Source organism: Myotis yumanensis, unplaced genomic scaffold, assembly GCF_028538775.1.
Source record: "Myotis yumanensis isolate MYYU_CA2020_CCGP unplaced genomic scaffold, mMyoYum1.0.hap1 SCAF_12, whole genome shotgun sequence".
Taxonomy (NCBI): Eukaryota; Metazoa; Chordata; class Mammalia; order Chiroptera; family Vespertilionidae; genus Myotis; species Myotis yumanensis.
The window spans coordinates 43024962-43041026 of NW_027223763.1; the positions used below are offsets into that span (position 1 = coordinate 43024962).

Genomic DNA, 16065 nt, shown 5'->3' on the forward strand with positions numbered 1-16065 from the left:
TAAAAAAATTAATATGTATGAGATAGTTGGTGCTTTGGCCAGTATGGCTCAGTTGGTTAGGGTATCATTCCATACACCAAAGGGTGGTGGGTTCAATTCCCATCAGGGCACATATCCAGGTTGTGGGCTTGATCCCCAATCAGGGCACATGTGGGAAGCAACTGATTGATATTTCTCTCTCATGTTGATGTTACTTTCTCACATTGATGTTTCTCTCTCTTTCTCTCTCTCCCCCTTCCTCTCTCTAAAATCATATAAATAAATATACAAGAGACAGTTGGCTAATTAACAAATAAATATATCCATGTCTTTATTAACATATACTTTTTAAACTTTTCTTAAGTTATAAAAATTATATTTTGTTCTTTGAATTACTTAGAAAGTAAAATTATCCTATAAATATACCTCCCCCTAAGAGTTTGGTAATATATTCTTCTAGCTAGAATGTACTTTTATGACTAACAATATCTCATCAAATAGATTTATTATAATTCAATCAATCTCTGCTGTTGGGCATTCAAGCTATTTGCAATATTTCATTATTATCAGTAAATGTATTTTGCAGATTCCTGAATATAAATGTTTGAGTCCTTCAAGAAAATCTTGCTAAATTTATCGAATATCATATTCTTATATATTACTAAAGTATTATAAATTTCAATTCTTAACTTCTTTCAACCTCAGCTTTCTTTTTCTGCAAAAGTATGGGTTTGGATCAATTCTAATATGCTCCAATTCTAAAAACCTTGAGTTATAAATACAGTAGATCTTTAATAAGTGAGTAAAACAATTCGTTAACTCTTAGAAGAAAATGTGAGACACAATTCATGCCTTTCAAATGAGCATAAAGAGGGTGTGTGCTCATGTATGTGTATGTGGGGAGGGATACACAGAACTATAAGGAGGAGTTATCTTTCTGGAATATCAATCTTATTTCACGATTTAGGGACAAAGTTTGGGTTTTACCCCTGTCAAATATATTAGGGTGAAATACAAAATTAATCAATTTTTTAAGATAAAAAATAAAGTCTTTGAAAAAAAAAGTATATTTCTGAGTGTGCTGCTTTGAACTCTGTCCCCCAGAAGTCAGGATTTATTTTTTCACTTTTATTAGGAAAAGATGCAAGGCTTTGATTAAGTGAAGAGAAAGAAGACGTCAGTTAACTCAAACATTTGAGAACTGGTATCACATTCTTAGAGTAACTAAGATATTTGAAGTTGTCCTTGGCCTTGGGAATCTAAACACACATTCACTCACTGCACTGCCTCCTCCGAGAAGCGTCAAGAGGTTAAGATTTGTTTGATTTACAAACTAAAACCTGTCCCATCTTGCTTTTTTACAATTTTGTGAATCTTCTAGCTCGTTGCTATTAAAAACATATGGCCAGCCAATGTCTAAACAGCAGTTCTAACCTTTATAAATATACCTATAGGGAGTGTTGATTAATGGATATAGTTAGTTTACATTTCTCATTTAATGTGTTACAATTTTGCACCCAAAATTATTCTTTGACAATCAACCCTACTTCAAATGCTCCACATATCTTTACATCAGACAATAAGCTTGCTTTTCTTTTAAAAAAAGTTTTAAAAAATACAGATTTCAAGGATTAAGTAAAAATAACTGAACTGAAAGCAGACTTTTTTTCTATTACAGAAGGATGAAGGAAAATCTGATGTATAATGTTTGAATTGTGGCATTTCAAAATCCAAATTAACTAGAAATCCTCTTTTTTCCTACAAAAATGATTTGCAGCAAGATAAATAGTTACAAAAGCAAACTCTATCAGGGCCTTGACTTTCTCACTCCGAAACTGATGCAGTGTTCAGAGGACTCCAACCCTTGCGGAAAATGAAGTCGGGTTGTCTCCTGGTAGGGGCGGGATTGATTCCATGATCCGCACGGACACCAAAATCCACAGGTGCTCAAGTCTCATGAAAAAGTGGAGTCGTATTTGAGTCTAATGCACTTCTCCCATAGACTTGAAGTCATCTCTACGTTACTTCTATTGCCTCATACAATTTAATGCTATGCGAATGGTTGCTACACTGTATTGTTCGGGGAGTAATGACAAGAAAAAACAAGATGTTCAATACAGAACCAACCATCCTGGGCTTAATTACCCAGTACCCTTGGCAACTACCTAACTTTTTCTTCCCACACCTTCTCTATCCAAAGTTGGCTGAATCTGTGGCAGGTAGGAAGGGCCCACCATACCCTCCGTAGAAAACCTAAATAAATATTTCAGTATTGAACTCCTACTTCCTATATCCAGGTGGCAAAGAACGTTTCCTTTTCTTTCCTATTCCTTCCTTGAATGCATTCGTTAAGTTTGTTTAAATTAATGGTTGAGGACGGCTGCTCCGAGGCGGAAACTGGCACGCAGGAAAAGGAAGCCCCCAACAAGGTCCAATCGGGGCTCCTTCTGCCAGGAGCGCCTCTGAAGGCCTCCTCCCCACAGCTGGAAAAATAAAGGAAATAAGCTCTCACAGGTACTGACTATGCCCTGACCGGTTTGGCTCAGTGGATAGAGCGTTGGCCTGCAGACGGAAGGGTCCCAGGTTCGATTCCGGTCAAGGGCATGCACCTTGGTTGCGGGCACATCCCCAGTAGGGGGTGTGCAGGAGGCAGCTGATCGATGTTTCTAACTCTATCCCTCTCCCTTCCTCTCTGTAAAAAAATCAATAAAATATATTCAAAAAACAAAACAAAAGGTACTGACTGCTCACGAGGACCCTCACTCGCAAGGAAACTTCCCTCGGGGACTCCGGGGACCTGGCAACTCCGGCAGAATGGAAGTTGCCGGGACGGGGAGGATGACCTGAGGACCACTTACTCCGCAGCCCCGACTGGATAGAAATGAAAATAAAATGTGTAAGACAGAGACCTGCCACTGAGTCTGCAGCATCTTCCGGGACGCTGACCAACTGTTAGGGACCAGGAGAGGACGTCAGGGCCCAACCCACCAGGCCGCTCCGGTCCCCGCGGGCGCCACGCCCCGGCCACCGCGGGATGACCCGGAAGTACTCGGCGGCCGCGGCGGCGGCAGGGGCGGAGGCGGGAGCTCCGCCAAACCGGCGCACACGCGCGCTCCCCGCGGAACCCCGCCGGCCGCGCTGCGCTGTCCCGGAGGCGCGCCCGAGCCGCCCGGCCGCCAACATGGCCGAGACGAGCGAGGAGGTGGCGGTGCTGGTGCAGCGGGTGGTGAAGGACATCACCAACGCCTTCCGGAGGAACCCGCACATGTGAGTCGCGCGCCGGCGTGGCCGCCGTCTCCGGGGGTCGTCGGGGACGGAGGGGGGCGGGGCCGAGCCCGGAGCCGACCTCGGGCGGCGGCTCTCGGGCAGCGGGGCCTGGCGCGCCGCTCGCTGCAGGGGACGGAGCCAGGTCGCGGCCGGATCGCTGCCGGCCGCTGCGGGGCCCGCTCTCCGCCCCCGGGGCCGCTGTCGGGAGCGTCCCTCGCAGTGACCTCGGAAAAGCACGGGGAGCGAGTTTGTTTCGCTCTGCGGCTCCCCCGGCCCCCGTCCTTTCCCAGGAGTTCAGGGACCTGGAAAGACGTCCTCCGGGCGTCCGCCTCCCCGTCTGATCGGGAAGGGGACCCGGGCGCACACACGATGTGAGTCTCTGTGCTGCGTACACACAACTCCGCTGAGGCTCATCCCGGCCGCTGGTCAGAGGGGTCACCGATCACCTGGTCCTCGGTGGGCCCGGGCCCCTCTCAGCTTACTAACCAGAGCAAGTTGGAGGCTGCTCCTGGCTTTCGCCTCCCTTGTCCCAAGGTTGCACAGGGACTCTGACGAAACATTTTGTTTTGAAGGTGAACCGAGCATTCTCGAGAGTTGAGCGTCCGTCGGCACAGGAGGAGTTCAATGGAAAGTAGTAGATGAAACCTCGACACTTTTTAGCATTAGCTGAACCATCGTAACAGGGAGCAAGCACATGAACCAATTTATTTATTTTTTAAAAATCCAGACCCCGGTGCCCTATTTAAGTGCCCTATCTTCCCTGCTTCCTCTCCGTTTCACTCGGGAGATAGGAGAAACGATCTTCTTTCTGGCACTTGTGCTTGTATGTAGCAAGCGAAAAGGAAAAGAGAGAGAGAGAGAGCTACATTGTACAAAAGAGGGAGAAGCAGGAGTGGAGCTCTTCTCCCATCCCTCACCCACAAAAGAAACATAGAATCCAGTTTTGTGTTATTTTCCCTTTATCTCTTCTGTGTAATATGTTATTCTTTAAACTAGAACACACGAGTTACTCTTTTGAAGTGGTCTAAGCCCTTAAGCCTCTTTGCCTAAAAGAGGTGCCAAACCAACGTGAAGGTTCTCTTCCTTCCGGGCGATGCTTATAAAAGAGTTGAGAAGCCCTGGGATGCCTTGCTCTCTGGTGGCACACAGTTGGATTCCTGCAACTGTGCCTCATTAAAAACAAAACACTGCTGGCCTCCAAACGCACCGGCCACCTCTGGCAGTGTCCACTTCCTTTCCCCTTGTGACTGCCGACACTTTGAGAATGAGCGTTTGGAATGATTTCTTGGCAGTAACCATAGTGGGGACTGGGCCTTGTGAAGAATGCTTTGATGCCTTGTATATCAGTCTTTCTGTCCCTTTTTCAGAAATAGAGCTTTAGTGCAAATGAGAGACATCATCAAAAAAAAAAAAAAGCCAGACAAATGAAGGGCCTGTTTCCTCATCATTGGTGTTATTTTTCTTGAAGAGATTATAACAGAGGTTAGAAAGAAGTCTAATCTAATAAGTACAGTAATCATCTTAGTTTCTTGCCTTTGAGGTAGATTAGAAAAGCATCGGTATTTTGTACTTGAAGAAACAGATTGAGTGTTCGTTGGCTTGGCAGGTTGACACAGTGCTGTTTGGAACACATCCCAATTCTTCTGGATCACATTTATTGAAACTTATAAAGGATTTTAATATGGATTTTAATATCTTCTTTAATCATACTCTTATGGTGAAATCTCATGAATGTACTCAATCAATGCATAATTTACGCTTAAGCATTTGGGTCATTCAAGATTTAAAAGTATGAAATAAGATGGGCATTTGAAATAATGATATATAATATAGGGCTGAAAAATTAAGTAGCTTAACCCATTGTTCAATAATAGTCTTCAGCTATATTTTAGCACATATTTCCTGCAATAATAATATCTTCAATGATATTACTATACATCCTTTAAAATGTCTTATAATTTGGACTTTTCAAAATTGTCTATACTTCTTCCCCAATCTAGCCCCTCCCCCCCAAATAGGCTGTATTTCTAGTTAAAGGGGGGAGGGGGAGCATTGTTTACCTTGAAAGTTAGTACCTAATTACAGTTTTCAGTATTAAAAAAGAAAGGTTTTCATTCTTTACTTTTTGTTTTTCTTTTTCTCCAAACACAAGATAGATTGCAATTTTATTAGTCAACATCAACTCCATTGGCTTTGTAGAGATCTCTAGCCAGGAGGAGTCACAGATACAGTGAAAGATACAGTGGTTGATATGTGGATTTTGTTAGTGGTAGGTGTGGATAGGTTACCTTCTCTGAGCCTCAGTTTCCTCTTGATCTACTGAAGCTGATGAGAACACAGGAAAATTACCTTACACAATATCTGGTAACACTTAGTTGCCACTGGGTAAATATTAGGCTTAACCTGAATCCCTGTGTTCCTTAAAAAATATATGAATGGTGAATATGGAACACTTCATGAACTGAAAAATACCATATGAACGTTGTTTTTGTGGTTGACTCTTAGAGACTACTATTGGAAAAACAACTGAAGGCTTGACCCAGGGACTGACAGTAAATTAATGTATAGAGCCTATGCTAAAGCGGAAGGCTACTGTTTACAATGGAATTAGGGTCATGTCAAAGGTCTCCAGCAGGTTATTTTTTATTACTTTTATATATTTATTGAACTCTCACTACTTACGAGGTGCTGTAGGTACCATCTTCACAGTGTAGAATAGGAAGGAATATAAAACACAGTTATACTCAAGACACTCACAGAAATATCTATGATGATAGAAATGTTCTATACCTGTTCTGTCTAATATGATAGCTATGAGCCACATGTAGCTATTGAGTGCTTAAAATGCGGCTAATGCAAATGAGGAACTGAATTTTAAATTTTATTGAATCTTAATTGATTTATACAGAATGGTCACATATTCCTAGTGACTACTGTATTACACAGTACAGGTGTAGATGGTGACCTAAGACCTTCCTGCAAGAACAGTAAATTAACCCTGCAAAGTGGTTTATGATAAAGGCTGGACTAGCAGTCTGGTGAGCTAGTGTTATGTGAGTCTTAGAAGGGAGGCAGGGAATAGAATGTCTCGGCCAAGGCTCTTAAGGTAGGTGGGTTTTGAGCTGAACTTTGAAAACTAGGTAAGATTTATCTCAGATAGGGAGCCAGAGACCTCCACAGGGAACAGTAAACTAACCCCAGATAGCAAATGTAATTGAAAAGATACAGTAGGACCAGATTATGTAGGAAATCCTGACTGTGGTTTAATTTCTTTCATACCATGCATGCATTCAGCAAAAGAGCACTTCTTTTTGCAATGCTAATCCTGGGTCTGCAGGACTAGGAGCAGGGTGTAGATTGATGAACACACCACACATGGTCCCTGCCCTAATAGAACTTTAAACAAATCAACACAGAGATTATGAAAAGAGCCCCAAAGGATAAGAAGCATGAATAGAGGCCTAATTTAGGTTAAATGGTCAAAATAGCTCTTTCTGAGAAAATAATTAAATTGAGCTGTGAGGGATGGATAAAAGTTGGCTCAGAGAAAATACAGCCTTCCTAGGTAGTGGGTAGGGCCCAATGAAGGGAGTAGTAATGAAGGCAGTTTTCGATTGTCTGTCTGCAAATTGAACTGAAGAATCAGAAACCAGAGAGTCTCTTGTCTTCTTACACATGATTTTTTTTTATTGTTTTATTGCTTAAGGTATTACAAAGAGTATTACATATGTCTCCTTTTTTTCCCCCAGCCCTTAATCCCCCAGCCTCCCCTACCCCCCAGTGTCTTATGTCCATTGGTTATGCTTATATGCATGCATACAAGTCCTTCGTTACACATGATTTTTATCTGTTTATTTAAATAATTGTATAGTTAGTTGCAAAATGTTTGGGTTTGGAGTCTGGCAGCCCTGGGTTTGAATCTTGGCTTATCATTTACTAGTTGGGTAGACTTAGACAAGATTCTTTCCTCATTTTTAAAATGGGTTAAAATTCTTACTTTATAAAATTATTGTGCAGAATAAATGAAATAGTGTATGAAAAACCTGATATAAAATATTGCATACAATACACATTCAATAAACAGTTGTAATTTGTGTAGATGTTTTCTACATAAGGTCAGTAATATAATTTCAGTGATACACAAAGTCAGTTCCTTTAGAAGATTTGCTAACTTTCCCTTTGGTCATTCTTAAAAAAATTCCAGTTTGAAGAGAAACAAAAATGAAATGTTAGATTTAAAAGATTTGTCCTGAATCCTTGGGCTGTTTTCTGTTTATCACTCCACATTGCAGGGTTTGGTTTTAGTATTTGGGGACCATCCTTCCCTCTTGAAGGGAAGCTGGTCAATATTTTGTGAAAAATAAATGGGCCTACTCCAGTTGATAGATGATGTTTCTGAAAAGTACAGATAAGAGACACTGTCTAAACATGAGGATAAAAGTCAACATTAGTGTTATGTGAACATTGAACTTCATCTGGAAGGCACTGGATCCCCATTGTGAAGTGAAGCACTCAGAGAGACATACCGATCTTTTTAAGTAAATGTGGTGGGACATTCAGCGTTCGAAGGTAACCTAAAAAGTGAGCATTGTGGTATCTCTTTAAAAAGATTAGAACTTGATTATCATCCTAAATATTAACAACTCTAAAAATCCTATTACCTTGGTAATGCAGATATTCTTGTTAAATACCAGGAATCTCAATTTCTAGAAACCTATAAATATAAAGGAATGAAATTTGCTGGCAGTGAAAAACTCAAAAATTTCTAAGAAATTTCATAAGGAAATAACTGGAGATGTATTTTATATTTATAGCACATTCAGTGCAACCATTAAATATATATTAATTAGTAGGAAAGTTATTAATGTGAATTAAATTTTTTAAAAGGATTATAGGAGTATGTCCAATATAATCCCACTTGATAAAATATTTAGGAAAAAAGGTCACATGCCCAAATATAACAGTGGTAGAGGGATGGCAGATGACTTTTAGCTTGTTTTTCCCCTGAGTTTTCCAACTTTTCTTGAGTAGAAAATTAGAATTCAAATACCGGAAATCTAGAAGGAATTAATATAAATCCTGCTTGCTTTCACTTTCCTGTGGCTACAAGGATTTGGAGCTAAATATTAGGAAGTCCTAATTTTTTTTAATCTTTATTGTTGAAAGTATTATATATGTCCTCCTTTTTTCCCCATTGACCCCTTCTAGCCCGACCCCCACCCCTGCCCCAGGCCTTCACCATCCTATTGTGTGTGTTGATGTATTATTCATATATGCATTACAAGTTTTCTTCCCACCTACCTATCCACCCACCCACCCTCCCTCGCCTGCCTTCCCTCTGAAAAGGAAGTCCCAATTTTTAATTTAGCCACTGGCCAAAATGACCTTGGGTAAATCCTGTTGACCTTATTGGACCTCAGTTTCCTCATCTGGTAAAATGAGAGACTAGACAAATGAGGTCCCTTCCAATTTTAAAATGATTCTGGAATCCCAAATTGTCTGGGGGGAAAAAAGTGGACTATGACCTAAGGGACTAGACATAGAAGTTTGAAGTCAAGCACACTGTTATTTGGAAGCTTACTGACCTACCTATCTGTCTAAAGTACTTGTTATATTTTTAGGAAGCAGAAAAGCACTGTATTTTAGGGTCAAATAACTCGGTAAAAGCTTAACATTCTTTTCCTCACTTTATCAGTATCAGTTAAGCAAGAAACTTTCCAGTTTGACCTCTGGCTCTTTTTTTTTTTTTAAATCCTCACCTGAGGATATTTTTCCATTGATTTTTTAGAGAGAGTGGAAAGGAGGGAGAGAGACAGAGAAACGTAGATGTGAGGATTGAGCACTTTACAGGTTACCACATTTTAAAAAATATGTATTTTTATTGATTTCAGAGAGGAAGGGAGAGGAAGAGAGATAGAAACAGCAATGTTGAGAGAGAATCATTGATCGACTGTCTCCTGCACGCCCCCTACTGGGGATCAAGACCACAACCCCGGGCATGTGGCCTTGGCCAAAATTGAACTCAGAACCCTTCAGTCTGCAGGCCAACAGTCTATCCACTGAGCCAAACCAGCTAGGGCAACCACATTTCTTTACAATGTATTATTTGCTCTTCATAATAGGCAGGGAAAGTATTATTTCTGTATTTCAGATGAGGGTACTGATGGCCAAGTGACTTACCCAGTTCACATTGACTGTTAGTGGTAGAACGGAGATCTGGACCTCAGAAGATCAAGTGCTTTTGTCGCTATATATTACTGCCTCTCTTTTAATTTGAATTTTTTGATTTTCTAGTGCTTTACATTTCCTGATATGACAGTTCTCATTCTTACGTGAGAAAAGCTGCCAGGTCTTAAAGTTTGAAAGTTGGATAAGAGGAGACCTAGCAGCCCATTGCCTTTACGTAGACATATAATGTAATTCCACATTTTAAAAGTTAGGAAAATGAGATCTACAGAGACCAAGTGACATGCTCTATATATCACATTGACAGAGCTAGGAGTTGAGCCCACTGCCTTAGAAGGAAATCAGTGGTTAGGTTTTCTTGCAGAATCGAGAAGTGATGCTCTTTGAACTTTATTTATTTTGAATATTACCACCAAAGTGTAAGGATAACCAACCTTTCAGTAGCAGTTACTGAGCACCTACTGTATCCAAGGTATTCTTAGTTTTTTAATTATTGCTTGGAAGTGCAGTAGCCAACTAAAACAATGTGCAGTTTTTTTATATGTGCAGATGGCTCTGTTCTGTCATTTAGGTACATGTAGTTGGGCATTTTATTTTGGGTATAAATAGTGAGCAAGGCAGGGTTTTGTTTTTTTTATATTGTGAATTTTAAGTAATAACCCCCCCACCCCCCCAAAAAAGCACACACACACACAAAAAAAAACAACAACAACAAAACAAACCACCAGGCTGTACCCAGAAGCTAGGATTCTTTTATTTTTGTTACTCTAACATTCATATTGTTGACTTTTGCAGTTCTTGGCAGTGTTGTAAGTGATTATTAGACCTCAGAACAAACTTTCCGAAATAATTGAACTGAGGTTGTTTTTGTTTTTTACTATTATTCTGGTTATTAAATGATCTGCTTTATATAGTAAAACCTGAACACCAGGTCACCTTTGAACTATTCTGTTTAGAGTTTCTAGGAAGGATTTTGTGTTCCACGGCCTCCCACCAATTTGTATTGATGGCCTAACAAAAAAAGAGGGCTTTTCTTATAATCTATAATTAGACATGTTTCCTCCTCTTTCATCTATGAAACTACTGTCTTCTTGGCAGGAGAACCCCAGAGACAGAATAGATAATGTCATACACAAGCTCTGAAAACCAGTTTTGTTTTTAAAGAACATCTTAAAAATCTATTTAGACAGTCTAAAAATGTTATTATTTGTTAGCTGCTTTTATTAAAAAAATTTTATTAGCTATTCATTAATTAAGGGAAGGACATACTCTTTGAGAAGAAATGTTTCATGTAAGCAAGAAGGTAATTTCCTTACTTGAAAAGCATGTGTACAGGCTTTGTAGAAACATTATGTTTGCTGGTTCATTTACTGTGTAAATCAACTGCCTTACATATTGTTTACTAAATCTTGGCCTGTAACATAGATCTTCAACTTGAGTTGAAGTGGATTGAGGAATATAGATGCCTTTGATGAAAATGATCAAATTCTGAGATGTATTTTGTGTTTTAACATTTACTAGTGTGTTTTTTTTTTTAAGTTTAAAGGATTATAAAGAACATAAAATATGGTCCACAATCTCAATATCTCAATGACAAAATAAGTTTTACTGATAATTTGTTTCCATTCCACATACATTTATTAGCAGACAAGCATAAGTACATTTGTTCACATTTTTAAAAAGATAGAAATAATATATACAAGTGATTAGAAAATTTAAACTGTACAAAAATAGAATCCTTTATCACCCCATTTTCTTGGTATCTTTCCAAGAAAAATTTTAATGCATATATAGCTCTTTTAAAAAATTACACTAAAGGCTTTATGGTATACACTATATTTGTCATTTTGCTTTTTCATAGCTCTTGGCACCTTTTTCATACCAACATATGCATATTTACCTCATTTTTTTATACCTCTTACTAGATGGATAAACCATATATATTTTACTAGTCTTATATTCATACACATTTAGATTATTTCCAGTGTTGCAGTCAACATCCCGTTCAAAAAATTTGGTACAGTATAATTTCTGAGCAGTGTAATCATGGATCAAAGAGTATGTGTATTTAAAATTTTGAAAGATTTTCAGATTTCCACTCAAAGATTAGACTGATTTTTATTCCAATCAACAGGGACTATAGCATACTAATTTTCCTGTACTGTTGCCAATATTAAAAATCTGGTGGTTTTAAAAAATTTCTACCAATCCAGTAGGTGAACTAAATAATACTTTTAAGAAGTAGGAATTAGTGGATTTTTAAAAATGCTCTGCAGGTTTGAAAAGGTAGTATTCTTATTTTTAATTGTTTTTTATGTTTTACATATTAAGAGATGAAATTGGCCTGATCCCATGTCCTGAAGCTAGGTATAACCGGAGCCCCATAGTCCTGGTTGAAAACAAACTTGGTGTGGAGAGCTGGTGTGTCAAGTTCCTTTTACCGTATGTCCACAACAAGCTCATTTTGTACAGAACAAGAAAGCAATGGCTGAACAAAGATGGTAAGTATGAACTCTGTCATCTTCCTTTGTTTTTTGGAAGCAGCATGGAATATAGTGGGAAGAACCCTCTCTGGGTGCTGGCATTGCTGGATTCTAGTTCTACCTCTTTCATTCATTGCCCGGGCAGGTGTGTAACCTCGGAAAAGTGAGGAGTTTGAACTCATCAGTAGTTTTCAAATTTTACATCCATAGTGAATCTATGGGAGGTGCCTCAAGCAGCGTGCCAATCCACCTACTGAAAACCGAGTAGTAAATCGAGCAATTCTGATTTATCTTTTTTAATATAGAGGGGTCATTTATTAAATTGTATTTGAAGAAGGTGTTCTGTGACCAAAAAGAAGAGGACTGCGGTTGCTACAAGCTCAGATTCTCTGCTTTCTAATCCTTTAGTGCTATTCTCTCTGTGTGTGTGTATAAATAAATAAAAAGAGGTAACATGCAAATTAGCCAGGACACCTTAACAGTCACGACGGCTTGGGAGGAGGCTGTGCGCACGGGTGGGCAGGAAGGGACTGCTGCCTGGTGAGGCAAGCCACAGATGGTGCAGGCCCGCAGAGGACAGGGAGCAGGATTTGCCTACGGGCCGCAGTGGCGGTGAGCAGACAGGCCTGCAGAAAGCAGAGAACAGGCTTGCCAGCAGCCCGGCAGTGAGGAGGCCCACAGAGAACAGGGCCTGCCAGCCTGGGTGCGCTGGCAGTCCCGCCTCTGTGTGTGAGCTGCAGAGGAAACACCTTTTCTGACCGCTCGTTGGCTAAGCTCCCTGTACGCCACTTGCAGTGTTCTTGGTAACTTGCGTAATAAGAATCTAAGAAGGTGATCTAGGGTTTTTCCAGCTCACTTCTGGAGGAAAAAATGAAGGTCCACTGCTGGAGGGGCTAAGAAATGTCATATCCTGCCCTAGCCAGTTTGGCTCAGTGGATAGAGCCTCGGCCTGTGGACCGCAGGGTCCGGGTTCGATTCTGGTCAAGGGCATGTACCTAGGTTGCAGGCTCCTCCCTGGTTGCAGGCTCCTCCCTGGCCAGGGGCCAGGTCAGGGCTCATGCAGGAGGCAATCAATCAAAGTGTCCCTCTCACATTGATGTTTCTCTGTTTTTCCCTCTCTCTTCCATGCTCTCTAAAAATCAATGGAAAAATATCCTCAGGCGAGGATAAAAAAAAAAGAAAGACAAAAATGTCATATCCTATGAAAGAGACATCTTGAAAATGCCTAAAGAAAGTTGTCATTTTTGTGTGGTGAAGGGACTGGAGTCCCTGTTGATGAAAACACCTTGGCGGCTGGCAGTGGCAGCAGCAGCGGGGTGATGGGGGCGGTGCCTTCCCCTGATCAGCTCAGTTGCCTCCCACAGAGGGAGGCCAGACTGCAGGCCTAAGCCATCAGTAGGACACCCCCTGAGGGCTCCCGGATTGGAGAGGGTGCAGGTTGGGCTGAGGGACCACTCCCCCCCCCCCCACCCCTGTACACGAATTTCGTGTACTGGGCCTCTAGTATAAACAATAGAACTTATTTTAGTAGCAATCCAAATGAGATAATGGAGGCATCATGTGGTAGTTGTATTGTGATTTGTCACACTGTGAAACCCAGTTGAGCTCAAGCCCTCTGTGTCCTTTTCCTATGCTGATATCAAAAGAAAACCATCCCAGCATTCACTTCTTCTGCTCCTCTTTGCTGCATCAGACAATCCCTACTCATTCCACCTGGTTTATTTTCTTAGTTTCCCGCTATAGGTGATATTAAGCCTCCATGTACACAAATTCTGTTTACTTTTCAGTAAAAGTAAGACCTAAGGGCTCACTTTTTTTGGAGAGTACTAAACCAAGATTGTTTTTGTAAAGCTCCTGCCCCTCCCCCACATTATATCAGTACCTTTAAAAGTACTCAATATGCCTGGTGGCAAAGTTTGAATAAGAACTTTGTTTCATAGAGAATTTTCATTATCAGCTTGGTAGCCATTACCAAGGGCCTACTCATAGCAGAAACTGTTCTAAGTAGTGTAGGAGACAAAAAGATGAATAATATATGTTCTCTTTACTCAAGAAGCTTACAGTGAGTGAAAAACAATCTCTTTGTGGAGTGTTACCAAAGATATTACATAGCAATTTACTTATATTCCTTTCAGCATTGTCCTTAACATCCTATATAATAAAGAGGTAATGTGCAAATCCACTCTCACTCTGTCACGCCATCACAAGATGGCTGCACCCACAGCAGTGGCAGGGTTCCCATAACACAAGGTGATTGCGCCCACAGCGGAGGCGGGGTTCCCATAATGAGCCATAACAAGCGATCAGCAGGGACCTGAGGCTGCGGGCGCCTGGCTGGGGCGAGGGACCTGAGGCTGCACCCCCCCTCCTGGTGGGGCTTGATGGGGGACCTCAGGCCATGCACCCCGCCCTGGCGCTGGACCGGGGTACCTCAGGCCGTGCCCCCCTCATGGCACCGGGCTGGAGGACCTGAGGCTGCACCCCCCCATCTGGTGGGGCTTGATGGGGGACCTGAGGCTGTGCCCCCTCCCCCCCCACCTGGTGGGGCTTGACGGGGGACCTGAGGCTGCAACCCCTGCATGGCGCCAGGCCGGGGGACCTGAGGCTGTGCCCCCTGCCTGGCAGGGCTTGACGGGGGTGGGGCTGGCCGGGTCTGGGTCTCGCGCAATTTTAAGGTGCACGCAGGTGGGTGGGGACTTGACTCTGGGTCCTGCGGCATGCCCCAGACTCTGACAGGAGGAAGATTTTCATATACATTTTACTAATTTTCTTTCATCTCTGACACTTCTATTACAGAGAAAGGGCAAGTAGCAATATTAAAATATTTCCTCTAATTAATTCCCTTTTAATGTGCACAAATTTCGTGCACCAGGCCACTAGTACTGTCATAAGAGATTAATAGCACTTATCTCATTTTAGACCAGTAGAAAAGGAGTTTGATTTGAAGGTTATTTAATGTGTGAAATAGTTTCTATTTTGTGTGTTTTACTTATTTAGTCCTCTGATACATATATATATATATATATATCTACACTAATAAAAGAGAAAAATGGTAATTAGCGTACGACCGCTACCCTTCCCATTGGCTAATCAGCATATCCTTATGCAAATTAACTGTCAGCCAAGATGGCGGCCGGCAGCCAGGCAGCTGAAAGCGAGCATGAGGCTTGCTTGCTCCAGTGACTGCAGACTCCAACATTCCCCGCCTGACTTGCCGGCCTCTGAGCTGGCAGTTTGAAACTTTGTAACAAATATAGCCAGCTGGGATCTCAGAGCTGAAGTTATACATTGTTTCGATTATAGAATGGCAAACAAACCAGCAGCAGAAGCCTCAGAGCTAGAGCCAGAGCTAAAGCTGGCCCAGAATAAAAAAAAGAAAGAGAAAAAGAAGCGGTTGGGAGCTTCAGTCAAAACCGCCAGCCTGAAAGCAGCCCTCAGCCCTTCACCCAGACTGGCCAGGCACCCCAGTGGGGATCCCCACCCTGATCCAGGACACCCTTCAGGGCAAACCAGCCGGCTCCCACCCATGCACCAGGCCTCTATTCTATATAGTGAAAGAGTAATATGCCTCCCGGCACTGGGATCAGCGTGACAGGGGGCAGTGCCCAAACCCCCTGATCGCCCTGCGGCTCTGTGTGTGACAGGGGGCGGGGCCACAACCTCCCTATCCGCCCTGCTCTGTTCGTGACAGGGAAAGGCGCCCCAACCCCCTGATCAGCCCTGCTCTGTGCCTGATAGGGGGGAGCTCCCCAATCCCCTGATCGCCCTGCGGCTCTGTGTGTGACAGGGTGTGGCGCCCCAACCCGCCCCCCCCCTCCACGGGCCCTGCTCTGTCTGTGACGGGGTAGAGCCATAACCTCCCCATCGGCCCTGCCCTGAGTGTGACAGTGGTGGCGCCCCAACCCCCTGATCCGCCCTGCTCTGTGTGTGACAGGGGGCAGTGCCCTAACTCCCCTATCGGCCCTACTCTGTGCGTGATGGGGGAGCTCCCCAGCCCCCTGATGGGCCCTGCTCTGTGCATGAGAGGGGGGAGCTCCCCAACCCCCTGATGGGCCCTGCTCTGTGCGTGACGGGGGTGGGGGTAGTGCCCCAACCCCCTGATTGGCCCTGCTCTGTGAGTGACAGGGGCAGCGCCCCAACCCCCTGATCG

At 42.5% G+C, this 16065-nt stretch overlaps 1 protein-coding gene across 1 annotated transcript in view; it reads left to right on the forward strand.

Moving 5' to 3' along the window:
* Nucleotides 1-3143: 3143 nt before the first annotated feature.
* Nucleotides 3144-16065, forward strand: part of PTAR1 (protein prenyltransferase alpha subunit repeat containing 1) — a 53893-nt gene continuing 40971 nt past the window's right edge. Inside the window, exons 1-2 of the mRNA XM_070431524.1 lie at nt 3144-3246; nt 11764-11933. Of these exons, the coding sequence (XP_070287625.1) occupies nt 3161-3246; nt 11764-11933 (256 nt within the window). The 5' untranslated portion in view covers nt 3144-3160. The remainder of the gene's footprint in view (nt 3247-11763; nt 11934-16065) is intronic.